This window comes from Strix uralensis, chromosome 15 (genome assembly GCF_047716275.1).
Source record: "Strix uralensis isolate ZFMK-TIS-50842 chromosome 15, bStrUra1, whole genome shotgun sequence".
NCBI lineage: Eukaryota > Metazoa > Chordata > Aves > Strigiformes > Strigidae > Strix > Strix uralensis.
The window spans coordinates 10037810-10065465 of NC_133986.1; the positions used below are offsets into that span (position 1 = coordinate 10037810).

Sequence of the window (27656 nt, forward strand, 5' to 3'; positions counted from 1 at the left end):
AGACTATATTTTTAAATAGGTGGAATAAGGCTGGCTCTTGGCGTCGCTCCCAGGGGTGTGCCGCCTCCCGCCGGGGCCGGGGCCGGGGCCGGGACAGCACCGCCCGGCGGGGCGGGGCGCGGCGGGTCCCTTTCCCACCTGGAGCCGCCCCGCCGGGCGGGAAGAGGAAGTGGGGGCTCGGGAGAAGCGGAAATTGCAGCAGCAGCCGCCGCCGCCAGCCCGGGAAGCACCGGCGGGGAGCCAGGGCAGCGCCGGCCGCAGGAGGAGGAGGAGGAGGAGGAGGCGGCGGCAGCCGGCGGGCGCCAGCGTAAGCGTGGCGGGGATGGGCCGTGGGGGCTTCCCCGTCCCGCGTTGCCCGCGGTGGAGCAGGGCGGCCCCGGGCGACACCCCCACGCCCCCCTTAGCCGGTGGCGACGGGGGAGCCCCGGCAGCGCCGGGCGGCCTTGTGGGGCCGGGGCGGCGGCGGGGGAGGGCTGCGGCGGCGCGGCCGGGCCCGGGGTCTCCCCGGGGGGTGGGGGCCGGCCTCTGGGCGCAGGCCCGGCCGCCGTGCGGGGCGCTGAGGGGCTTCACCCGGCCCTCAGCCCGCCGAGCTCTGTGAGGGGCCGGAGGGCGCTGCCCCACTAGGCAGCCGGTCGCCGCGCTGGTGAAAGGCCGAGCCAGGCTTACGTGACTCTTGTCTCTTTTATTTTTTTATTTTTTTTTAACTCTTTAAAGCCGCCCGTAGCTCCAAGGCCCCAGAGCTGGTAACCTGAAAGAAGAAAAAGCGTCTGCTGTAGGACTTTTTGGGGGGCTGGGAGAAGGCAGTGGCGATGAGGGGAAAACGGGGTGAGCCGCGCCGTGGCCTGCGAAAGTCGGGCCTGAGGTTACCACCGCACCCTCCGAGAAGAGAGGAGCCTCCCTGAACGTCCTTTTCCCGCAGAGGGAATGGCAAGCTGCCGGGGTGGACCACGGGTCCCCAGCAGCTCGCCAGCCCCGGATGAGTGCACGGTGTCGCCTGGAGCCTTGGCATAGGCCTGGAGCTGCTCCTTGGTTCCCTTTGCCGCGCTGTGTCTGGGCTTAAAGCGTTGGCATCCCCCTTTGTTCCTGTCAGGAGTTTGTCCGTAGGCCCTGGGGAAGAGGGGAGCTCCCGAGGGCACCGCTGAATGTGCTGGGTAGGATGCTGTGACTGCTGATTAGTCATAACAGCGGCGAAGTGCAGAGCTGGCCGGCTAAATTCAAAGCGTATATTTAGCCTTAGTTTGCGTTTGAACCGTAGCATTTTCTTTTTCCTTCAGAAATTTGACCATGTGAGTCAGTGACTCATAAATAGATCATATTCCTCCACGTTCTGCTTTGGAAGAGATACTGGAATAGCAAGCTGCTGCGGAAACTGGGCTTATTCCTGTTAGCTCCCCACCAGCAATCGGAGGTCTTGACTGAGATCCCTTGTTACTAGGCTGCTTTGCTTCCTTTTGTAATTCACTTTATAGAATGCAGGGTTGAGGTGTGGAAAAATGTTGGCGTTTATGTGCATAATTTAGGAAGAAACGTGGTGGATTCTAGTTTTTTAAGGGTGTGCATGTGAAATCGTTCTTTCCTTCATTATTGTCTGTGAGTGTTTGAGGAGGAAGCAAAGAAACCTAGACTTAAGGATCTAGCTTTTGTTCTTTTAACTGCCCAAGTGCAGCTGAATGCACAAAGAAAAACAAAACAAGGGAATGCATGAACCAAATATGTGGAGAAAAAAGTTGTTTTGCACAAAATATATAAAGTAACCATGTGCATATGTAACTGCACTTCAGCTCTTGTCACCTGAATTCCATTTCTAAATGTGGTGGAGCACAGAGGGAGGGCTACAAGCTGTCCCTGGTAGAAGTGACCACAGGTTTGTGTTTGGTTGCAAAGTTAGAACTTGGACCCCACCTTGAGTTCATTACTGAGCTGCTTCGGTTCTGCTTTCTGACAATTTTTATTATATAGTCTCATAAGTTTCCTGGATATTAAGTAATTTAATAAATGCCAGTTCCTTAGTTGCCATAGGAATTTGGAGGTGGGACACCTGAAGAAGCAGAAGGGGAAACATGCTACTGCTCTGTCAAGATGTCATCTGCTCTGCTCTTGCACCCTCCTTCCAGGCCACTCTGTCACTTGCTACTGTTTGCCAGTTGGTTTTTCAGTTGCTCTCGTTCTTGTTACCAACCCTGAAATTTCTGAAATGCTCCAAAAAACTGGCTCATCAGCTTATTCTGTCAGGTTGTAGAACAAGCAGTAGTTTTATTCTCTGTGCGCTTTACCTATGGATTATTAGTTAGTCATTTAAAAGGGAGTTTTCATTCACCCTACTGGATTATGCTTGTGTGAATGAAATAGTCCATGATAATCATCCTTATAATCTATTCTTAGTTAGAAAGATAAAGGTAAGTGGACAGAATGATGGTATGTTAAATAACTGAACTCTAGTAGAGTAGCAATGAAGAAATCCTCCCTGACTCGTGTACCTGAAAAAGCTGGGAACAGAAAGCTTTGTTTCATTGTGTTTGTTCTGCTTTTTAGAATTTATTTGTTTTGATTTACCTAGAATAAAGGGTATAAAATAGAGTCACTAGCACCAGGGAGGTCAGGAATTCTGCTCAATAGTCACGTTCCAAAGTGTTAATTAAAAGTGTCCAACTTGATACTCCACAGGGGATAAGGTTTCCAGAAACTGAGATGCCAAAAATCATTAGCCTCTTAAAAGTGTTGAGTGTTGTTTCTAGATGTTATTGTTTGCCTTTTCATGAGTTTTGCTTCCTGCTGTCAGTACTCCAGCACTCACCCTCTGTTTCTCATGAAAGTCAGGCAAGACACTTGAGTTTGTGTGAGTATTTCACAAGGGATTATCTGAGAAATGCAGTAACTCTTGTACTCTGTTGTTGCAGGCAGGTGGACTAATGTCTAGATTGCATGCAGATTCTGACAGTTTGGATTTCTTTCATAATGCTGAAACTCATTACCTAACAGAGGAAACATAGTATTAGGCAGTATTATACTGCCTAATAAACAACTATTCCTGTGCCTTAAATATATACATTGGATCTAGAATTAGCGACGGTCTTCAGAATTGGATGTTGGTTTGGAGACCTGTTTGAAGACAAGTCTTTCAGTGCAGTGAATGAAGAAAAGACACTAATTTGGACAAGGAAAGACTTCCTTGTTCTCTTCAAAATCATGTCATCGATTGCTCCTAACCTTTTTGCAATGCCAGTAGGAAAACTGAAAGGGGTTTTCAAAGCAGCTTGAGAAAAGAGCGTGGTCAAATTTGCTTTCACTGCAAATATAGCTCTGTTTATGTGGTTAAATAACATTATTTGGAATTTTGGATTGTGTCTCCATCAGTTTTATAAGTAATATAAAATGAGTTGACATGTAACCAGAGTGTGACAGTGCTTCTTCTGATGGTGTTGCAGATGTGGAAGGCTACTGCAGGCCACACCATTTCTGTCAATCAGGATGATGGAGCCGATGACTGGGAGACGGATCCTGATTTTGTGGTATGGCTTTCAAATTTTACGGATTCAGCAGAAGTGTGTTATGTAACACGTTAAAGAGTAATTCTTCAGGATGGGGGCTTTGTATAAACTGGTAGGAGTATATTCCTGGAAGGAGGGAGAACTAGTGTTTTGTGCCTTTGGGTGATTAATAAAACTATCTTGCCTTGGCTGGGTACTGCAGGGAGGTCTGTACAAAAGAGATTTGTGTCAAGAAGCAGCGGCCTCTTGGGGCTGAAGGTGTGCTCTGTGCATTTCAGCAGGGGACAAAGCACAGGGCTCACAACAGAAGAGAAGTGAAGCTGCTTTTCTAACTCTTCTGATCTCGCCGACTACTGAAGGCTTTCACTGTGAAGTCTGAGTGCAGATAACTAGTAATATCTTTGGGTTTTTAACTCTTTTTATGTGTGTCCTTCGCAGAATGATGTGAGTGAGAAAGAACAGCGCTGGGGGGCTAAAACTGTGAAAGGATCCGGCCATCAAGAGCACATCAAGTAAAGCAGCTCTCTTTTTAAAATTTATTAATAGTCACAATCCCAGGCGAATTTTAATCAGCTCATGTTCTCGGTTACTTCTGTCTTCATAATTAAAGCAAGAGTCTCTGTAGAAGATTGATTATTTGCCAGATTGCTGGTCTTTCAAATATGTCAGTATCTTCAGACCTGAAGTTAAGATCAGAAATATGGTGTAGGGACTCTTAAATCTTTCTTTGTAACTGGAAATGTTATTTTTCCTGCCTCTTTGTGTCTGGAAAGTTTCTTTGTTCTGTTTTGGTGCAAGAGCCAATACTGCTAAGGGAGAAGTTTGTGTGAGTGATCTGAGCAGCTCCAGTTTGGTACCTTAAGGATACATTTGGCCCCTTAATTCTTAGGCTTCGTTTAGAAAACTGCTACCAAACTCATGAAAATTCTGGCAAAGTAACAAATTGAGCCCTCTGGCAGAAAAGTAAGTGAACATATCAGGAAGGACTATGTGAGACAGAAATGATCCATCTTGTACTTGCTATGAAAAGTCTCTTAGGACTTTAAGTAGTTCTAGGAAATCTGTGATTGTGATGTTCATTTTGGTTTTGCTTGTGTATTTCTGGGGCGTCAACCCTCGTGGTATAAAGTTAAGAATAAATGTCATCAGTATTGCAAACGGAGAGAGACTGCACTATGCGGCTTACTTCAGGGATCAATTTTATTCTGCCCTATGTGGAGCGCAGTGGGGATGCCTACTGGCTGAATTACGCCTGAGGAAGCTTTAAACTCAGGTGGGAAGTGTTCTAAGGTACAGATTACCATCTTGGTTTGTCCTTCTTGTATGTAGCCTGCACTACCGTAAGTTCAGTTCCTGCATATTGCAAGGGAACACTTGGGGAGGAGGAGGTGCATGTCTCCTTGCATCCTTATTGTGCATTACCGTTGTGTCCAGACTGCTCAGTTCGAATTAGAGTCCTGTTACCATAGGGACTGTATGGTAAGAGACGATCCCTATTCTGAAAAGTTGCCATCTAAATAAAAAGTGTTGGAAAGAATTTAAGACATGAGAAGAAAATACGTTTCAGGCACATACAAATTCTAGGTAATTGATTGTTTAAATAGCAAAATACCTTTCCATGGTAGTCTTAAAACCAGTGCTTTCTTTTGTTATTTAGGCAATGTTTTGCAGTGGAATAAATTCTGTTTCTCAGAATGTAAAGTGCTTTGTGCACTGAAAAAATGGGAGCAGCCTGAAAAATACAAGTTGTCCAACTTCTAATTAAGATGATATTTTTATCATCTTTCTATTTTGCATCTCTTTGAAGTTATCTTCTGAAACTTTGTTAGTAAAACTTGCTGCTTAATTATCTGTCTTTAAAGTATTCATCAGCTGAGAGAGAATGTATTCCAAGAACATCAGAACCTCAAAGAGAAGGAGCTTGAAACAGGACCAAAAGCTTCCCATGGCTATGGAGGGAAATTCGGCGTTGAACAAGATCGCATGGATAAAGTAAGTATGAATGCTTCCCTAGGATGATATTGTAAGCCTTGCCTGTGGCCAACACAACAATATATGCGTATTAAACTTGTTGAAGGTGCAAAGTTGGAACAACTTTGGTTCGGAGACATAGAAACTCAGATAATGGCATAAGCTATATACAGCAGTGGCTCATTTTGATGGCAGAAGCATCACTCTTACGGTGCTTTAACAAGGACACTTGTAACCACTAGTGCTCACATCTGTCAGGCCATCATGCTCTGTTCTCCAATTAAATCAAGATGCCCTTACAGAAGAACTGAACTAAAGCACTTGAAGCATCAGGAACAAGTATTTCAGGTGACAAATTGGGAATCTGTGAATGATGAGAAGTTCTGAGACTTGCGGTGGCCCTGCATGTTTTTGTTTGGTGCCTGCTCTGTCTTTAGAGCAAGTCTGCATGCTTATGTCCTGAGTGAGTTCCCCTGGAGTCAAGATTCAAGCTTCAAAATGTAGTATTTCTAAATTAACAAAGTACTTCATGCATGAATAAATCCAGTACTTTTTTTATTTCGATGCTGTTCCAGCTCTTCTATGCATACAGAGGTTGCCAAAGAATGAAGAAAAGGGTGTGCTGCTTCTTTTAGATTAGAGAGCAGGATTTGGACAGTGGTAAACTATGAACAGTGACAAGTAATCCAAGTATTTAAAAAATCGTTTTACTTCAGTCAGAAGGTAATGTTTTACCTAAGGACTTAATGGCTGTTTAAGTTATACTCTATTAACAAAAGAAATTATAATTCTTAAGGTAATTCCATTAGCCATGTGATAATTAGACAGGCATATCAACTTCTGGCTAGTTTCTTTCATGTGCTCTGTTAAAATAAGAGCCAAACTGTTTCCTGAATAAGAATGATTCTCTTTTCTTACTTTATGTACTTTCTGGGTTTCTAGTAATTTGGCAGCCTTAAATTTTTGCTGGATTCCTGTATTCCAGAGTAAATTGCTGTATAATTCTCAGTGGGCCTTTGAAATAGGCTAACCTAACCTTTGAGTCTGGGAAAGGAATTGCGGAGCAGATTCAACCATTAGGCTGCGTAGCTCTCTAGTGTCAGCAGTTTATCCCTTACCTGCGTCCGTGGGGAAAAAAGAAAGAAACAAAAGTGGGTACTGTTTCCTGTAGGCCAGAATTAATCATCAGAAAAAACATGATGGTCATGCCCATCTGAGTGATACTGCTGACAGGAAATGTGCGTAATTTATTTTTTTTATAAAGCTTTCTTCCTTATAACTATAGTTCTAAAACCTAGCCATTGAGATCTCGCCCTCACAGGTGTCTGTGGCTTGTGCAGGTGTGCAAGTAGTAAAGCTTGACTCACGTGAATTAAATGAGTGTTACTGCAGTGTTGTCATGGTACAGGTTTTTGCTGCATTTAGGACAAAACCTTGATGCTGAGTTAAAAAGAACAGTTACATCATTCTATATGCCAAACCTCCATAACTGATTTAAAATGTAGCAGAGCATTGTGCTGAGGAATTATGAGGACGATTTACTCTGGAATACAGATTTCCAAGAAAAATCTTTTTCTAAGCCTTTTTAGAAAAGAGGTATGTTGGTGTTTGATGAAATGTAGAAAGTTCTGGTACCACATAAAGAAAACAGCATGCTTAAACCATACCCACCTCCATTGGTATAACAAAAGAGGGATCATGTAAAACCACCTAAAACCTAGGATTTTCAGAGCTTCATGTCTTCCATTAATGTAATGGGTAAGGGGAAGAAGAAAGGGAGGTGGGAGCCTTTTCTGTCACATTTAACAGTTACTCTGCTACAGAACACCTGCAAAATGAACAAGAGTATGACTGTTTCTGTCAGGAAAAGAAAGGAGCTTTTATAATACTTGTAAGCTAAGGTAACGTCCTATTATTGACATCCTTATTCTGTTACCTGGCAATTACTTCAGCCATTATGTGCGGTAATGTTTTGTTTTCCGTGTTGGGAATTTTCCCTCCAGCACCTGTGTTTAAAAAAAAAAACAACAAAAGCAAATACTGTAAAAGCCAAGTTACTTGTGGTTTCTAGACACCTTGTGTCCTCAAATTAATTTATCTTGGTCCAGCTGTCTGCTGCTGGCACGAGCTAAGCAGTTTCTCATTCCTCAAAGGTTGGAGCTTGGGGCAGCTGCTCGGAGGTTGCTGTGCTGCAGCCGCAGATCCCGAGTGCCTCAGGCACGGTGACCGGTGCTGGGACCGGTGGTGCTGAGTCAGGAGAGGTGCAGGGTGCAGCCTCTCACAGCTGTGTGCAGCAGGTTAAAGCGTCTTCTCTTTCTGCCTCTGACAGGAATTGTATGCATTTGAGCAGCAGACTCAAACCTTAAAGTGACAAATTGCAAGTTGCTCTGGCCAGTGCTCAGTTTTGGCACTGGACAAGAAAAAAAACATTTTTGCTGTGTTATGTAACACCCCTCAAAGGTGCTAGGCTCTAGCATTGATTCCAGGATCTAGAAGGCTGTCCTAGCACTGGATTAGTGTAACACTAGCAAACACTATCTGAATGTACTTCCAGGTATGTAATTACATATCCTTGTGTCTTCCCTGAAGCCAGTCACAGTGCGATGTAACGGCGCCTTGGCTTGCTGTGCTCAGCTTGAGTTCCAGGGACAGGCTCAAATTGGAGACTGCAGGGCTGGGATGCCTTTGGCATGGGGAGCTCTGTCTTGATGTGGATGCACGACTTCATCTTGCGATGCCATTTGGCAAGTGAGGAGAAAGTATAGAGAGAAGATGCCTAATTTTGAGTTATGCAGAAGATCAGGGTGCCTGCCTAAAAGAATGTCAGTGGAAAACCTAGCCGTAGTTGTATTTGGTTGCAATCTAATACCAGCTAAAACAGATCTGTAGCTATGTGCCTAAACACAAGGCTGTGTATTTTATCTAGAACTAATCCTTAAATTCTGCGTGAACACCATGAAGACTCTGTCTTTATCTTTCTTGTTTTCATTCCTGTGCTTTTGAATTAAAAATCCAGAGCATAAAACAGTCTTCATAAAATACAGTCATTGCTGTCAGACTCTTTCTTGGCACATCTAGGCTGTACTGGTAGTCTTGGGAAGACTTCTCAAGTGAGTAGCAATTTCCAGGGAAGTTTGTTTCAACAGGAAGAGTGGCAGTGATGCACGTTCGTAATGAAGCTTATCCTCAAGTTACTTGGAGCAGTGTTTTCTCTTACATACAGAATTGTATAGAACTGTTGGCTGTTTCTGAACTTTCCAATTTCTTTTAGTCAGCTGTTGGACACGAATATCAATCCAAACTTTCTAAGCATTGCTCCCAAGTGGATTCGGTGAAAGGGTTTGGTGGCAAGTTTGGAGTACAAACCGATAGAGTTGACCAGGTAAGCAATTTCATCTTGTACTGCAGCTACTCACAGTAGCTGAGTTTCTCATTTTGTACATACGGCTGAAAAAATCTCTTGCCTTAAAATGCTGCTGTGGTCTGTTCTTCCTGCTGTATTTGAAGTTGAGCAGTAAACTAACACTGACTGTTACGGAGATAAATTGCTCTTTGAAGCAAAATAGAAGAAAAGCCCTTATGGGAAATTGAGATGAGTTGAAAAGAAAACTGAAAAGAGATGTTAAAATATGCCTTTTAGCCAGGCTGTGCTCTTTGATGAGGATAAAGTCAGCATGAATGCTACAGAAGGAGGGATTTGGGGATGGTTTGTCCTGTGTCACAACATGAGCTACTGGGCAGAGTAATTGATGTCCTGTTCCAAGACAACCCCTGCATGGAAATGCTGAATTCCTGTTGTACTGAATTGCTGAACCTGGCAAAACTAGAGTATGTTGCTAGTATAATTTGCTTTGGCAAGGGATGACAAAAACCCTTTCATGAATACATGTACCAAATTATCATGTAAATGAATATGGGCTATAAGTTAAGTAGGTATTTCTGCTCCTGATCAAGGTCAGAGCAGTGTGGAAAGACAGGAAATTTCCATGCTGTTTGTCCACTGAAGTGCATGCAGTTTTTCTAATAATATCTAACTCCTTGTCACACATGCAATTTTATTTCTCTTTCAGTCAGCTGTTGGATTTGAGTATCAGGGGAAAACTGAGAAGCATGCCTCCCAAAAAGGTAAAGTGGTGAGCTGGTCATCTCTGAAGACACATGTGTTTTATAAATAATAGAACAGATTTCTATTCTTTTGCTGTTTGTAAAAGACCTTGTTTAGTGAGGCCTCCACATGACTTTCTCAATGAATCAAATGTTGAGGGGTTTGGGTGGAAGAGAAGATGAAAAAATGAATTTCAAAGCAATTTCATGAGTTGATGAGGTTTTAAGACAAGGAAATAGCATGTTATTGTGAGTCTTACTTTTCTTTTAGAAGTGAGGTTCAAGGACATTTTAGAAAGACTCAGAGTTGTTCTTTGCTGTATTGCACCCTGTTGCGAATAGGGAGTAGATTTAAGAGGAACCATCATAAACTATAGGACTGTTGCCCATCTTATTTTCTGTGTTTAATTTTTAGCTTAATTTTGTATGCTAAAGAGTAATATTTCAGTTCTGAAATCACTTCCTCCCGCCCTCAATTGATAGGATATGATGTTCCCATTAAAAGTTTCTTCATCTTGTTTTTATTGTGTTTTACTCTCAATACAGACTACTCAAGTGGTTTTGGTGGAAAATATGGAGTACAGGCTGACAGAGTGGACAAGAGTGCAGTGGGGTTTGATTACCAGGGTAAAACTGAGAAACACGAGTCACAGAAGGGTGAGTAGACACACATCTTGGTGGGTTTGTACTCTGATGTAGTAGGCTTTCATGATGGGCAGTGTTGTAATTTTTTACATGTGTTGCACTCCTAACCTGCTGAAAGTTAACACTGAATAAAATTTATGTTGCTGAAACTTTGACTTCTGAAAAAGAAACCTAAAACATAGGTTCTGACTGGTTTTAAGTGATGATCCAACTGCCGTTACTTTGGAAGCAGGGGCACATAGGTTTGTCTGGAGGTTTTTTGCAACTACTTTTGAAAAGCTGTGGATTAAAATACTGAGACTGTAAGCAGTTTAACCACAACAGAGAAGTGTTTCTAAAAGAATCAGCTGTTTGTAAATTAAAACATTTATCAGAGTTAGTAGCAATTAGAGTTAATATTGTGGTGCTAATTAGGTTTCCAGGAATATCTGATCAAAAATCAAACATTTTTTGCATCTCTGTTCTGTTTATGTCCAAGAAATGCTAAAGAGAGGAAGGGGGTGTTTGTTTAAAAGCTGTCATGGTTTTTTGAAGTTCACTTTGCTATAAGTGTCTTAAGATTTTTATCAAGGAGTCAAGTAGCAGAATCGCTGATACCACCCAGCAGTTGAACTACATATGTTGCTGTTTTATTTTCCATCCTGAGAAAACGTATTCTGAAGAATTTATGACTTCAGTGTGTGGAATCAAGATTAACTGGGGATGTCAGTGCTTCTTTTAATATGTAATGTAATGTTAGCAGGTCTGATTCTCAATTTTTCAAGTTAATATTTTGTTATTGAACACTTACAAACAGAATTCTTCACTCTTATCTCTAGATTATTCCAAGGGCTTTGGTGGTAAATATGGTGTTGACAAGGACAAAGTGGACAAAAGTGCTGTTGGCTTTGAATATCAAGGCAAAACGGAAAAACATGAATCACAGAAAGGTTTTTATTATCTTATTTAAAAATACTAGTTCAATCAGCCTTTTAAACCTGGGAAGAAATATTTTGTTTGTTTTTTTTTTTTGTGGTAAATGTGTGTTTGCCCTTTGTGTATGCAGATTTTTATTTCCCTTAAATGAAAAGGAAGGCATTGTAAACTGTCGCTGAGCTTCACAATCTGATTTCCAAGGGACCTTATGTCCATATGGGTGTTATTGAAATAAATGTGTAATTGCACAGATCTGTGGTATTCAGAGGCAGTCTCAAGTCCTTCGTTATTTATATATCTACGTTGCACATATACATACATGTGTGTTACATGGCTTTAGGTGGAAAGTGCATCAGATTCTTCAAACCTTTGAATATTATTGAGTCTGTATGCTGTAACCTTCACTGGATTCGTGGTGCTTCCTTGCATTGTGATCCTAGAGTTACTGAATGGTGTCGTTCCCCTCTGTTGAGGTAGTATAGCGGGGGAAAAAAGAGTGAAAGACAGCATCATTAATCACAGGGCAGCTTATCCCATAACATGTTACTGGTTTTTTTGTTAAATACTGTTTACAGTCATAAACTGCAATAATCTTTTCTGAAACTTCATGCAAACAGATTATGTAAAGGGGTTTGGAGGCAAGTTTGGTGTGCAGACAGACAGACAAGACAAATGTGCCCTTGGCTGGGATCACCAGGAGAAAGTGCAGCTGCACGAATCCCAGAAAGGTATATCAATTCCCAATTCTTTGCCATTCTTTCTGACTTCCCTCATTTTGACTTTTCCCTGTGTGAACCCTCCTCCCCTGGTATCTGGCCACGGCCTTACAGTAGCTGACATGAGTCTCCTTTTTCTGTGTTTGAACGGTTGCTGTGTATTGGTTGTACTGGTGTCTGCCAAGCAGGTTTAACACATCTGATACTGAGTCCCTGAAAGTTCAGACTTATCACTAAGTTCTCACTGGAGAAGCTTTATGAGTCTGTAGGTATCTTGGATTATTTTTTTCCTTTTTCAGTTGACTTTTGCAAACCACGGATTAGCAATTTCTTTGTAATTTCCACAAATAATCTTCCTTTTCTGGTTTCTGTTATGTATACCCCTGTTTTCATGCAGGGGAGATCTAACATCTGATGCTGTCCTTTCTCATTGCCTGCAAGGTACCTATTCCTAGGAAATACTGGTACCCAGAGAAAAGTTGCAAAATAATGATTGTTCCCTAGCCCTCTCACCACTCTTAACTTAAACAAATTAAATTTTTTTTTTTTTTTTTTTTTTTTTTTAGTTAAAGAAATGAAAAGTTACCCTCAGAATCTTGTTCTGTTGGGTGCTCCAGCAGATTTGTTGTGAGAGGATTACTGGAAGCCCTTTTCTTTTTGTGCCCTCATTTTATACCGTATATTAAAATAGCTGTTCTAAGGCAGCAGTAGGCAATGGTCATAGCTCTTAGCTGAGAGCTTTTTTTTCTTCAGGCTGTGCAGCAGCAGGAATATTCCTTTTAAACAATGCTGTGTAGGAATGTCTTGGGGATAGTTTCTGTGGACCCTATCTTAACACCTCTTTAAAAGTCAGATCTCTAGTGTACAAATGTTAACCACACCGATGAAGGAAGCTCATTTTATTCTTTTGTATCCTTTTGTATGTTGTTTTGTTTTGGTGGACGTACTATGTGTGCATTTGTGTTCATAATGTTGACCAAAATGCAAGTGCATTATGCAGTATGTATGAAGAATGTGAAGTGCTTTTTTCTGTGACTTCAGAATGGTGTTCTTATGTCTGATAAATCAATGTTGAACTATTCCTAATCTCAAGTGGAAACTTGTTTTGAATTTACTCTTACGAAAGTGTATTGAGTTTTTTTTTCACCATCCAAAATTGTTCGTAATTGAAAATATTGCAAAAATTATTTTGAGTGTCTCTGACTAAACTTCTTTATTTTCCTCCCTTCATTTTAATTTATTACATGTGGCTTTTTCAGACTATAAGAGTGGTTTCGGAGGGAAATTTGGTGTACAGACAGAAAGGCAGGACCCATCTGCTGTGGGGTTTGATTACAAGGAGAAACTAGCCAAGCATGAATCTCAACAAGGCACCGTTTTCACTTGTTACTTTCTTAACAGTGCAGCCACTTCTCACACAGTCTTAAATAGTTGTCTGAGTAGATTGATGCTAGTAATGTGCAGACCTTTCTTGCGCTTCTATTCCTACGTGATCTAGCAATGTTCTTCCATTTTATTCTTAAAATGTTACATAAAGCAAGCCTGTATTCAGGAAACAGATATCCAATGTTTAGTTGACAGCTCTACAACATTATGCATTTAGTTAATAGCTATACATACAGTGTGATAATAGCAACATTATTAGTAGTATGATGTTAATGACGTCGTGCTTACCAGTTTTAGAGTCTAAATGTGAAGTTTTGCCTGGATAAATTGGTGGAAAAATATTCAGATAAGGACCATGCATGTAACCATTAACAAGCAATGAGTTATGGCAAGATCATTTTAAAATTACTGTAGTCTTTAAAACAAGAAGTAGGGAATGTTTGTGGTTCTTGGGTGAGCAAATACTGTTATAATGCTCTCTTTATTCATTGTGAAATAGTTGGGGTACAAACCATGAATTCCTGGTTTTCCGTTATCTTAAAGTGAGAAGTCTGGATCAGGAAAATGTAAGTGTAGTATATTTATTCTGGCTGAAAATACATACAAAGCTGAAGAAAATGAGGTTGTTCATTCTGATAGTCAATATTTTTCTGTGCTACAGTGACATGAATTCAAACGTTTAGAGCATCAGATGTGCCTTAGCAGAGCCCAAGTACGAACACTAAAATAGCTGGTTAGGGAACCCAAGTGGTTTTGGGGCTGAGAGGAGAAGGAGTAATTGTATTGTATTCCAGGGACGTATAGGAAAGCCTGTCCACCTGCAGAGTCTAAGGGCACATTCCTACAGCTCACTGCCACCAGAAAGAGGTGTTTTTCCAGCCACACACTCTTGCTGCTTCTGTTGCGCTGGCTCTGGTGCTCGTCAGACATTTCTCTGAGTACAACTCACTAGAAAAGAGCAGAAAGCTACTCTTGTTAGGGTTGGTTTGTTGTTTTTCTTGTTAATGCCACTAGTGAGTTAAACTGATTTTGGAGTATAACAAGTGCTAGAGACAGCATCAGGTGAGAGAAAGAGTGTGCAGCTCAGGGGTGGTACGGAATAGCATGGCCACCCATTTCTGTGGTGGTGAGTTGTTGCAGGCTCGTGCTGTCTTGTGGAATTGTCCCTTTCCACGTGTAGAGCAGAAGTTATGACCAGTGACTTTAATGTTTATCAGCTGGGTATCACAACCAAATCCACTGGAATGAGAAATTTGTATATTTTCCTGCCATTCATAGAATTTACCAAGTTAAAGAGAGAAAAAACACCTCTGTGGTCACCGAAGACTGGATATCGCTCCTTTGAGCAAAGCAAAATGGCTTAGGTTATATGATTACTGCAGAGGGCTAAGAATTGGTGCTGTGAAAGGCTGTGTTACAGAAGTGATGCATTAGAAGGGCTCATCCCTTATTCCTTGCTTGATACCTTATCAATCCTCAGCTTAATGTTTACTCAAAGAATGCATGTGGCCCACAACCTGTCATCTGCTGGTGTACCTGAAGGCTCTTGCAGTTATGTATCCTTTCTGCATCAAAAACCAAGTTGCATTTTCTTTGGCGGCTGTCACTGTATCTCTGCATGCAGCTGAAATGGCTATTTGCATTTGAAATGGCTGTTTGCATTTGGCAGAAGGATGGGAGGGACAACAAAACTCCTTACTCTAACCCTTTTATCCTGCTTTTAGATTATTCGAAAGGATTTGGTGGGAAGTATGGTGTACAGAAAGATCGGATGGATAAGGTAAGTTGCTTAAAAGAGCCATGACTTAAATAGTCTGTAGGGATAGAAAATAGTTTGGTTAGATCTGTAGCATGCAGCTCTTTATTTCTGGATACATCTCCAGTCTAACAGTAGAGTTCTGTGCTTTTCTAAATCTTTAAAAAGCAAGTTCATACACACAGAGCTGATGCCGATTTATACACACATGTATGTTTGTAGATACATGTAGTGTGTGTATATGCATTTAAGTAGGGAAAACTGAAGCATGGAAATGAAAGAATAACCAAAATTTATACGGAAGAATGAGAAAATCCATTAATTCCACAATTTCAGTCATGTCTTCTGACAATTAGCTAATGCCTTATATCTTGAGGATATCCTTTTAGTGGACTGCTTAAAATAAGTGTCTTGATATCCGCCAACTTTGCCCACTTTGCCCACTTTGATTATCAGGGTTCTTCCCATCAGCAGAATATGTTTTAGTAGTGAAAGATAGGGCAGCTGATACCCCTTTTCCACCTGTCCATTTTTTAAATTTAAAAAACTAGAAGATTAAAAAGTCCTCACTGAGATTTATCTACTGAATAAATTTACTCTCAGCTTTATGTAGGACATTTAAAAGTGAGAAAGTAGCAGAGTTTGAAAGTCTGTAGGATTTTTTCACTTGTGGCTTCAGACTCAAGACGATTAATTTAGAAAAAACCTCTTGTATTTTGAATACCGTTCTCAAAATACTCCCTCTGTGTTAACAATATCTGCTTCTTTAAGGGGACTGGATGCTTTTACCTTGGTAGAAATCCTGCATACTGTGTCTTAGAACAGCAACAGCTACACAATAAATGTTTAGGACATTGCCTCATTTCTAGTTCTGATGAGTCATCTGTTCATAAACCAATTTTTTTAATTAACAAGATTTTATTGTGTTTAAACCTGTCCCTGAAGATTAATTCTTATATAGTTTGACTTACAGAAAGAATTACTCCATTTCTCAAGTTTTGATTCTGCCTGATTTTGTTTTGGTGTTCTGAAAAAAGCCATAGGGACAATATCACAATAAAATGTCACAGATTGAAACTGTCTAAATGTCTAAACTTGAATTTGTGTTTTTCAAATGTACTCTTTTTCTCCTTACTGATAGAATGCAGCAACTTTTGAAGATATTGAGAAACCAGCATCAACTTATCAGAAGACCAAGCCAATAGAAGCTGGTAAGGCATTGGCCCCAAATCCTTCCTTTGGAGGTGATAGTGTTCAAAAGCCTTGTTGATTACTGTTGATTTAGTAATGCTGAGTGAGAATCATTTAGAGGGAACTGCTGTATTTGCAGGTCTCCGGCAACCTCAACTACTTTCTTCCTTCTCCCTGTAGAGGTTGTTTTGGTTTGTTGGGATTTGGTGGGTTTTTTTCCTTGGGGGTCATCAGAGTTGAGGAAGGGAGAAGAAAAGCATCAGAGTGGAGAATGGACTGAGGAGCAGAGTGATGGAGACTGTACCATGAAGGAGAGGAGGGAGAAGTGTTGCAGAGGTTTTTATATACAGAGAAATGTGATGCACAGGAGGTTTGGGCTTGGAAGGGAAGAGGGAGAAAGAGGGATAGAAGGACTTTCCTGAATGGTCAGGCAGCACAGAGAGCAGAAAAGCAGAAACGTGTTCAATCCTAGCAGAAAATTTTATCCAAAGCTCATTCCAGGCTACCTTTATACAGAACCTTAAACAATAACATTTGACTTTAATTTTTGTAAATGTTGCAGTTGCTAATAAAACAAGCAGCATCCGAGCTAACTTTGAAAATCTAGCCAAGGAAAAAGAGCAGGAAGACCGAAGGAAGGCAGAAGCTGAGAGGGCACAAAGAATGGCCAGGGAGAAACAAGAACAGGAGGAGGCTCGAAGGAAACTGGAGGTCAGTAAGATTCAAATCCCATTTGAGCAGCATGTCTAGTGTGTTTCGGGGCAATGCTGGGAGAAAAGAGAATCTTCTAAGAAAAGATACTTTCCTTCTTTCCAGCTAGGCTTTAGAGTTCTTTGTGTGTTTGCCTGTGATTGTACCTGTGCTTTACCTGTTTGCTATTCCAGCCATCTATCAACATGCACCATATGTATATCAGACATCAGATAGGTTGACTGGGTGACACTTAATAGTATATAATTTTTTTATTTAGCCTACCCCAAAATATGTATGCTACTTGTGAGCACTGATCTTTGCAGTCTGAACTTATCCTGCGGTATTTCTGCCTTTTGGAAATACCAGATTCCTTTGGGCATGGAGGAGCTCATAAGGGGAGAGACACATGGTCCCCAGAAGGCCCTACAGGAATGCTTCTCCAAGATGTTTAATACCATGGTGATAGCTGGTGTTGCTGTTTTTTTGGAATTGGTATCGTGGAAGATGGAGGTGGTATCACCAATTCACACAGCACACGCCCGTGAGATGAGGGGAGATAATCTTCCAAATGTTAATTGAATCTTAGTTTGAGAATTGAGAAAATTAGTTTAGCATTGGCATGGTTAAAAGCTTCGTGAGTTCTGTGTTATTCATAAGCAAAATAATTCCAGGAAATGTTTAGTCAGAAACTGCATCTTATCTGGTTTATAGAATTTGCATATTTGGGGAAGCTCTGCTGCTGAGATGGAAGGAGTAGTGTGTTAATAGCAACTTGTCCTTCATGTCTTGTTCATTTGCTTTGTTACACAATGCCTGAGGTGCCTTATCATCAGCAGTCCTGAGGGCCTGCTGTCTGCAGCTGTGTAACCTTTCATGCAAGCTGCTGTGGCAGTTTCCCTTGTCCCATGCTGTTATTCTGATTTCATGGCCCTTGTAAACCCTGACATTATGGCAGAGAGTGGGAAGGAATTGATGCTGATGTAAGAATAGTCCCTCTTTTCCTCTTCTCCTTCACTTCTTGCATTACAGGTATTAGTTTATACTAGGGAAGACTAAACATAGGACACAAAAAAAAAGATAGTAGTCTTTTAAATTCTGAATAAATGCTACTTAGCCATACATGTGCACTGAGACTTAACAGCCAGCCAGTATGCAACACTGATGTTGAAACAGCATGCTCCAACCAGTGCTAATAGTGTCCCAAACAGGAATAACCAGTAGGGAGATTGAGCAGGTCCTGATGAAAGCTCTGTAGTACTTAAGGAGATGCACAGGAAAATCAGTCATCCCCATCGTCTTCATCATTTCCACTTGGTGCGCTGAAGAGACTGTCCCAGAGGAGAATGCATGAATGTCTTGGATCCTCATCACTGCTCTGTCTGTCTGACTATGGGGGAATTTTCCTATTTCCTTCTTTCTTCTGTCTCTCTCTCTCCTCTTTTGTTTTTATTTTCTGCCAGAAATATCTTTCATTGTTAGAGCCAATGTATGCCACCAGCTGCACACCTCAGTAATAAATCTTGCATATCAACTTGTCTCAACATCCTCTGTGAGACATCTGAAATCCAGGAAAGACTGTCAGATGGTTTCTCAGATGTGGTAGATACTTCCCCTTAGTGGGATGCTGCTACAGGATGTCAGGGTGTGGTGTTGATCCCATTCCATCAGCATGGTCTAATTCATCACAAATTTAGACTTGGTGTAAATAATTTGTTTTACAAGTATGAAAAACTAAATGCATGGTAGGCTTATGGTAACGCAGCTCCGATCTTCCTAAACTAAGAAAAATACACTGCAGTGAAACTGCATGTTACTTCACATTAACTAAACTAGCCTAAATTAACATGGCTGCTAACAGCAGCACTCTCAAGCTGCTTTATTCCTTACGCCAGCAAAGCATCTGTATAGTCACCCAAAAGTGGAAAATTAACACTAACAAATAAAACATCTAGTTAACCTTTATCAGTTCCCCTGCCTGGTTCATTGGTTGGCTTTTCAACGCTGCTGTTCACAGATGTGTAGGCCAGCGCTGCTTCTGAAACAGCTCTGTAGTTTTGCTGTGCTGAAACTGCATGGTTTATGTATCTTATGATTAGTTTGATTTCTGAAAACTACTAACTTCTGAGTTCTGTTTGGAATCTGGGAAATTCTAGCTTTATAGGATAAATCAAATCTCTTCATCTAAAGTGACCGCTACTTTTTTTTTTTTTTTCAGTTTATCACCTCTTTTGCCTTATGGCTTCAAGATGTATGGTGTGAGCATATGTTCACTGCATACATATATCACAGAATGAATGGGAGTTCATCTTTGCTTATCAGTGATTTCTTCTTAATGCTGCCTTACATGACTTATAATACCTTCCCCCAACCATTGTTTGGGTTTCTTTACTGTCCTGGACTAAACCATGTTACATCTTCAGCACAGCATCTGCCACTCTTGTAAAGCTGGTAGCAGAAGAGATAAAGAGCTGAAGTTGAGAATTCAGTCTTTTCTATTTGGTAAGGTCAGCAAGCTTGCTCCAGGGTGCCACTCTTAGTCAACTGGGACTGCTCTGTGTCATTCTCAGCGTTGGCACCAGCCTCCAGCACAGCCACACAGAGAAAAGTTGGATGCCTTGAGGAGAGGCACTTGGTTTCCCTCTCCTCAGAGTGGTAAAGCTGAAGTGCATCCAGTCTGTACAGTTGCTCTGGGAGCTCTTCAGATGAGAAAAGTTGAATGCCTCAGCACTTGCTTGCTCAGAGCCACAGCAAAATGCTATCAGCATGTGTCACCACCTTCTTCTAGTGTAGCCATTCAGCTGGTAGCCCCAGAGCTCCTCTAGCTATTGCCAGGCTGTCTCTGCTTCTGAACTACTGTCCACTGTTCCCAGCACGTTTCAGTGTGTTTAAACTTATGCGTTGCCAGTATCTAGGTCTAGCACCTAGTTGTTTCCCTAAAAAAGTGATTTTTCGCTCCTCATCTTCCCCAGTACTTGTCCTGGCCACCAGCACTGCAACTATAGTCAAAGAGCTCTGGGCTCTATTCCATGGGGTGATGAAGAATGGGAACGAATACTCTTTTTGGACACCACCTGGAGACAACCTTGAGGTGTACATTGCCCTTGAAAGTATAGCTTCACTCCTCCTTCAGGAGATCTCCCTTTTCTTGGCACTTGTTTTCCTCTGTCAGCACATTGGATCTGGATAGTGTTAGGACTTGTGACTTACAGCAAGCAGCATTGTTATCTTTGCAGGATTTAATTTAGTAGATACTTTTACAGTTCTCCAAATAAGGAAGAATCGTGATATAGGTTGATGGATATCACAAGTGTTGAATTGTTAATAAGGCCGTTCTGCACCCATGAGATCACTTTGGACAGCCATTGCTTCCAGTTACTGCTGAGAGTTGCTAAGAAGTATCAGTCCCAGAGGAAAATGGACTTTCTCAGCATTCATCCTGCTGTTCCCTTTTTTCCTCTGAGGTGCGTCTTTTCACCTGGCAGTAACTCCATTCCATCATCACTACTTCTGCTTCGTTCTCAAGGCAAGGTGGTGTCTGGTGGTTTAAGGATTTCTCAGCCTGTCTGAAGCTCCTTCGGTCATCCTCAAGATGCTGATGGTACTTGCTAGACAATACTCCTCCACTGAGGATTGTTACTTCCTTACTTTGATTTGGTTGTTTCTGGGGGATTCTACAAAAGACCAGTCCCTGTAAACATTGCAGTCCATCCTCGAACACCTGGGTCTTTAAGTGAATGTTCTGAAGGGAAAAGACTATTATCACAGAGCAATTACCAACTCTCATGGTAAGAGTTCTCTGGTTGCAGGACCCCAGGATACTTTCTCCTTAACTCAGTGCTTCGCCTCTTCGCAACTCATGAAGGTGTCTCTCTCCCAGGGCATGTGGCAACTCTGATATCTCATACTGATCTGTTCTGTACTTTGCTCTGCACCTTTGCTACAAGCAGGTTGATGTTCCTCAAGAATGCAAGGAGGTACTTCATGTGGTGGCAGCTGTGTCTCCAGGAGCATGCCCTTTATGTTCCCTCTGTCTTGACAAGGAGGGATATCAGTATATTCTAAAATACTGTGTGATTTCATTGCACCACAGTTGCATTTTCGTAAGGAGCAGCAGCTATACCAGTGCTCTGGAGATCTGGTCCATTTGGAGGACAGAGCCTTCCTGCTTTGCTTATGAGTGATGGCAGTATCAGATGGTTTAGGAGAGATCCTCTGTTCCCTCAAGGCAGCAGCTGCCCTAAGCAGTAGGTGTGGGGAGACCAGGACTCGTCTGTCCTTCAGCTCTGATAGATGAGCTGTCTTGCAGTCCTTAGTGAAACGTGGGAAATCAGCTTTGGTGGCCGTGTGAATTTTTTCAAAGGTTGCACAGCTGACACAGAAAATATTGATGCTTCTTTTTGAGAGAAGTTTTGTGTCCAGCCTTGGTCTTGGGTACAACCCTGAGACTGGCCAAGTGGTCTGGTGTGTGTTTCTCCAGGTAGCTCTGCTGCCAAGTGCTGTGGGTAAGGCAGGACAAGTTTCTGTCTGCGCTTGTTGTCCCTGTGCATTTTGGTACCAGGCCTTCTTTGCCTTTCTGAGACTTCTTCAGTTCTCTCAGTCTAACTCATGTAACAGTTTGTCTCGCTCATCTCAATCTTGGAACAATCCACTTGCTGCGGATGCTGAATGGCTCTCCATTAGACTCTTCCTTTTCTACCCAGTTGGAGCCATTTTTTCTAAACCAGTAGGGAGGAGATGACTGGTGATATGTATCTTGCCACAGTAGTCAGGCTTTCTGCTTCGTATTCCCTTCCGTTCATGGGTTTGTAGTCTAGGCTGTGTGGGGGAAGAAGTTCAACGTCTCCATTAGCTCTCTTGCCAGTCATTTTGGGTGATCATATGTTCGTAAGATCTGTGGATGGAAGGTGGTGAATTCAGGCTTTTACCCATTTCAGCTTTTCATTGAGGTTTCCTCCTGCTGAGGAAACAGTTCTTCAGAAGGGTTTAAATGTAGTAACACAGGTTCTCATGAGTCATTGAACTGTTATATCTTTTTCTTTTCCTTTTCCCCTTTCTCTCTCAAAAATGACTGACTTTCTTTACTGTTATTTTTGTTGTAAGTGTGGGTTAAATTCAAGCCATTATGCTTGATTTTTCTTGTGCTTCATCAAAGATTCTGTTGCCTGGACACATTTGAAATTTTTTTCCAAAGCTGGTATTTAAATTTCACCGTAACCAGATGATTAATGTTCTTCCAGACTGAACATCTCCATGGTTAATTGTGTGATTCTGCAGACACTGAGGGAGGGAGGACGAGGTTAAGGGGAAACTGAAATGGCACTGGCTGCACAGCCCCTCGCTCACAAGCTGAGCAGGAAAAGGGGAGGGAGATACTGTAAAGGGTGGGGACAGACTTTGAGTTAAGGGAACTTTGGTTTTTTAAGTGAACTTTCTTGCACAGACAAAAAGTTCTCTCACTTTAAGTATGTGGGCATACGTACTCCCACAATGGAAAGTACATATGGACTGCATTCCTTCAAGAACCCTGTTTACTGGTAATCCTTTTTCTGTTTTGCTTTTCACATATGGCACATAGTCAAATGGCGTTCAGGGAGCTCTTCTTTAACTGCTGGTTTGAATCGACAGGTGCCTCATGATTTAGAGAGCCTCTGCTACCTTAGAGAACAAGGCAGGATGCTCCTTCCCATGCAGCATTTCAGTGTGGAAGACACCCAGCCTGAGGGGGGACACACCATGCAATTTAAATATTTTATGGCAATTATGCTGTGACTGTCCTAAACTGCAGTCTGGATTGCAGAGACCCATTTCCTAGGACAAATGATTCAAACTGTTGCCATGCTTGACGTTAATGGATTGATACTACTTAATTTGTCCTCAAACTTAGATTTGACTTCTAATAAACACTTTGCTGGTACTTTTTTATCTGTAGCTCAGGAATTAAAAGTCGGGGAGGACTGTTCACATCAGGACAGATTTTTTCCAGAAACCACAGCACTACGCTTTGAATTGTCTTCAAAGCTGGCTCTGTTCTCAAGACACACTTGGCTTTCTTTGTTAGATGTATTTTTTTCTGAGCTGTGACAAACAAAGGAAAGGAAGAATTTTTTTGTAACAGAGTCCTATCACTTCATCTTTGGCCTACAGTTTCTCCTGAGGATCCTTTGGGGAATTACGGCTTGAAGGACGTAAACAACTGGAGTGCACAGTCTCTCATAACATGTATTCTCTTTTCTTTTTTATGATAAAGAAGAAAGTTTGGCTCTAGATCCACAGGTTGTTTTTTTCCCTTATGGTAAAGAGAGGCAAAATGAAACAGCTAGCTTACAGTCTTTTTTTTTTTCTCTTGAAGTTGTGCAAGCAACGTAGCATTTCTTGCACTATGGTATCCTGGCTTCCTAATGAATGGCTTTCTAATGATGATTGTGGATTTGCTCTCTGATTCACAGGTGGGATGGCACAGCGTGAAGTGCTTGAGTGCCAGAACCCTTGATTCAGATTCACGTTCTTTGTGTCGCAGAATACAATAGCAATTCTGCTTTTATTTCTACCGCATAGAACTCTTCTGAATGTTTGAATCCCTCACTGTCAGTATATAGGGACCTAGCTTTGTCTGAGCTATTCAGTCCTTTGCCTTGGCAGGTGTTTTGCAGACCTGCAAGAGCTTGCAGGATCATTTCTCATGAAAGATAATATAGCAGTTGTATAATTAAAAGATGCGGGCTTCAGGTTTTCTAAACTTATGCTAAAATGGGACATGAGGCCCAGACAGATAATGAACAGAATTAATATACTGAACACAGAAACCCTGCAGCTCCTATGGAAACGTGCCAAAGAACATTGGGTACTCTGTTGTTAAACACGTGCAGGTTTTGTTTCTTTACTTTTTTCTCTTCTGCTTTGCTGTATTTTTGAGGCCTTACTGTATAGTCTAAACCTTCAGGCAGGCCTAACGATCCAGCCAGTGCAGACCTCTTCTGCTCCCTGCTTGCATCAGTTTATTGCAGAATATGCTGTCTGTCTGTCTTACTGGAGGGTTGTTTCTTGTTCAGTGTCATGACATCAGTGATTAAACTGCACTGAAGTTTTTCTTTCTCTTCAATTTAGGAACAAGCTAAAGCCAAAAAACAAACTCCACCACCATCTCCTACCACGCAGCCAGCTGAGCAGAAGGCACCCTCAAGCCCAGTCTACGAGGTTTGCTAGAATCACTTTCAGTAACTGGTTTTTGATCCTAAGCGTGGGAACCTTTTTGCAAAACCCTGACAAACCTCACCTGTATTTCTGCAGGATGCAGTTTCCTACGAAGCAGAGTCTTCCTACAAGAATTCCAGTACAACGTATTCAGCTGCACGTGAGCCAGATTCTGGCTACAAAGCTGCAGAGTCGGGCTACCAAGAAGCAGTGAGTCAGCGAGAGGCAGAATATGAACCAGAGACTGTCTATGAAGTGGCAGGGGCAGGAGACCATTACCAAGCAGGTAGAGTGTGTGTTTCTGATATGAAACCCTTTAAGATAAAGATTATTTCCTTGGGCAACAACTTAATGAATAGTTGTGCTGATAATGCACTGTCCTAGTTTTCTAAAGTCTTCATCTGATGAGACTTTCTAGATTCTCCACCAACAAACTTTAATTAGGAAATTAAGATACGGCTAGAGGAATGGTGAGTTTACTTAACTTGTGAGATGGTGTTGGAGTAATTACAGTGCTGTCTAGGGTATCAGTTCAAAAAGAAGTGTAGGGGTAACCATTTCCACCCTGTGTAATGCAGCTCAGCTTGAGGAGGAAGCGCAGAGATGAGATTAAATGTGTTGAGCCTGTGCTGGCCTACCAAGGAAAAAACTCTGTCAACAATTCTTGGACTTTGAAATGGCTGTGATGTGTTCTGTGCCTGTGAGGGACTGGGGTAAGGATGTCTGAAAGTAATGAAATGGAAAGAATAAGGTTCTTCTGAATTCCCGTTTTTCTTACCTCTTCTGGTTACTAAATGAGGTGTGAAGAATGAACCTGCTTGCTCTGGTATGAAAACCTGGGAATTTTAAACAGGCTCCTTCCTCCCCCACAACGTGCATACTTGTATTAAATAGTCTCTTACACAGTGATCTTGGGCTCAGTTCTTGTCCTGTCACATTTTACAGAAGTGTTATAAGGCTGATCTTTTTTATTTTATATGCCTACTTGTGAACACTGCCTTTCAGGCTTTAATTGTGTGTGATGTAGGGAAAAAATCTGATGTAGAAGGAACGTCAGCACTGCTAAAAACTTGCATAGTTTGTTCCCTGCTTCCTATGTGGGTTAGCAGTAGAATTAAAGGAGGAGCGCCGTAGAAAAGAACTTGGGGTGACAGGTAATGTGCTTCATGCTTTTAATTTTTTTACTCTCTATCTCTCTTCAGAAGAAAATGCTTATGATGAATATGAAAATGAACTTGGAATTACAGCCATAGCCCTTTATGATTATCAAGCTGGTAAGCAAAGCTCTTGTTTTTAACCTTGTCTTTGAAAACTCTGTTCTGCACAGATAAATCTGGATTTTTCCTTTGCCTTTCATCAGGTAGTCTCTTGTATATGAAATGAAGATAGGAAGAATTAGTAAATTAGTAATTTAGCAATAGCATTGAGACACTTTCGAAAAGTACTAGCTGCTGTTTCTGGACATGGTAGAAGTTTTCAAAATCTTTTTTAACTGAGTGTTAACACTCTTGTTAAACCTTGTCATACGGAGTTGTTTAAAATCTTGACTGGTTAATTCTGGGGAGAGATCAAGAAAGTAAAGTGGTTCTCAGGTAGCAGTTGTTGCTCTTAAGTTAGAAACATGCCCAAAATGCAGTAGGTAAGAACCAACTACCTCATTGCTCCAGCGGATGAGAACGCGTCCGTCTGTACAGCTTGTCATTGCCCGGCGCCCTGTCCCAGACCCCCGAGGGCGGAGAGGACGGTGATGAGGGTCTGTGTTATTTTTGGTGCCGGTGGGTTGATAGGTGAGGGTGTCGTGGGGGCCACTCCTGGGAGAATACTGAGCCTCTTCAACTCTCTCTCCAGCGGGGGATGACGAGATTTCCTTTGACCCGGATGACATCATCACAAACATAGAAATGATTGATGACGGCTGGTGGAGGGGTGTCTGCAAAGGCCGATACGGGTTGTTCCCTGCGAATTATGTGGAGCTGAGACAATAAACCCTATTGTCTACTGGTGATGCCTTAATTCCCCAGTCAATAAATCTGACTTAATACACTACAAATCATGATGCTTTTCTGAGGATGAAGGGGTATATACATATTGCTTTTATATTTAATACTTTGCTGATGCTTTTTAAAATGTTTATGCCACAGAAATCGCTAATATATTGTAACTATTATGTTCTTCACTAAGGCTCTTAAAATGATTTTCATGCATTTGGAAACATTTCTTCTCTGCCAAATTAGCAATTGTCATAAAAAGCCTTTTCAAAGACAGTTAGCTGTCTGTTGTAATATTGCATGTTTTACTCATAAGTGAGCAGATTTACTTAGTGTTTAAGTCTAGTTAGTCTTCCACTAGATGTTTTCAGCTAAGAAAATCATGGCTATGCAGGTTATTTGCATTTCCACTAAGCGGGAGTGGGGAGGACTGGGGTGGTGCATAATTTTTTCTTTTCCAGATAGTGCTTGAAAAAGCAAAGAGAATGCTTGAAAGTTGCAGATAATGGCAGTTAATCAAATACTGTCCAATATTTATGGAATATTAATGTTATGAAGGAAATGGTCTGGTTACTTTTTCCTTCTCATTTAAAGTGAAGTTCCTTGGCTCTTGCATTGATTTTTTTTTTTCATTATCTTTTTTCTGATCCTGCTCCTCCTGTTCATATTATCCCAGAGGAGGGCTGCAAACACTCTCACCGATTGTCCCAAATTTCTTTACCTTTTGTTTCACCCTCCTATTTCCCAGGAAAAGTTTAAAAAGTTACTATACAAGTGTTGAGTCACTCAGTGAGATTCCTACTCGTTCAAAGGGAAACTGGCATCCAAAGCTGTGTGACTACCTGCAGGAATACTCATTGCTTTAAACAGGAGAAAATAGGCAGGATGGAGTTGCAGTTGTGCTCTGTGTGCAACACATCCTTTCTTCACACAAGGAAGGGCCTGCTGTGCAGTAGTGACAGTTTATGTAACCATTTTTGAGTCAAGGAATGTTAATACAAGTAATTAGATTTAAAACCCATATAAATGATCTCCATTTTTAAACCATACAAGAGACAGCTATACTTTTTGTATGTTCAGCAGAAACTGCCAGTAACAGTCTTCTAAACAACAAAATTAAACCTCTTCTTTGCCAAAACTGAAATCCTTGTTCTAGAAAGCTGACTTCACTGCAGATTTAGGGTCCCTACCAAAGATAGCAAGTTGCATCTAGTAGTGCACATGTTCAATGTATGTACTGTCTGTTTCCACCTTCTGATCAAAATGGGAATGGCAGAACTGGCGTAGTTAAAGAATGCAAAGAGTTTTTATAAACTGTAAATTTGGACCAACTGAATATAGAAGGCCTGTATAAAATGGTGAAATGTACAATGTATTTAGGAAGAAGGCATCATGTTGAACCAATTCTTGGGTGGTTGGGACAATCCTTAATGAATGTCATATGTGTGTCATGATTATATTTTTTTTCCTTTCCATGGTCTCATTTCTGTGTTGTATTTGCATTACTAGGGTTGGGTTTTATATGCAGTTTATTTTATCCAATTTTGCATAGAACACCTCATAGGGATATGATTTTTGTAAATTAAATATTCAATAAACTTTTTGAACCATT

At 41.4% G+C, this 27656-nt stretch overlaps 1 protein-coding gene across 3 annotated transcripts; it reads left to right on the forward strand.

Annotated features, from left to right (window-relative positions):
* The first annotated feature begins 148 nt into the window (after positions 1 to 148).
* Positions 149 to 27656, forward strand: CTTN (cortactin). Of its 3 annotated transcripts, XM_074884527.1 has the most exons (17): positions 149 to 307; positions 3426 to 3509; positions 3927 to 4000; positions 5351 to 5480; positions 8731 to 8841; positions 9530 to 9584; positions 10110 to 10220; positions 11027 to 11137; positions 11741 to 11851; positions 13099 to 13209; positions 14950 to 15005; positions 16123 to 16192; positions 16735 to 16883; positions 23970 to 24059; positions 24153 to 24342; positions 25259 to 25330; positions 25905 to 27656. In XM_074884527.1, exons 2-17 carry the CDS (start codon positions 3426 to 3428, stop codon positions 26039 to 26041), a joined length of 1662 nt encoding a protein of 553 aa, XP_074740628.1. In that variant the 5' UTR covers positions 149 to 307; the 3' UTR covers positions 26042 to 27656. The 3 variants fall into 3 exon arrangements, with proteins under 3 accessions (XP_074740628.1, XP_074740629.1, XP_074740630.1); XM_074884528.1 differs by lacking the exon at positions 13099 to 13209 and having other exon boundaries at positions 151 to 307; XM_074884529.1 differs by lacking the exons at positions 149 to 307; positions 3927 to 4000.

Bases quoted from the DNA above. Each gene is read 5' to 3' on its own strand.
- CTTN (XM_074884527.1), top strand. From the start codon at position 3,426: ATGTGGAAGGCTACTGCAGGCCACACCATTTCTGTCAATCAGGATGAT. The intron at 16,884-23,969 runs GTCAGTAAGATT...TCTTCAATTTAG, and splicing joins AGGCTCGAAGGAAACTGGAG to GAACAAGCTAAAGCCAAAAA. The intron at 24,343-25,258 runs GTAGAGTGTGTG...ATCTCTCTTCAG, and splicing joins AGGAGACCATTACCAAGCAG to AAGAAAATGCTTATGATGAA.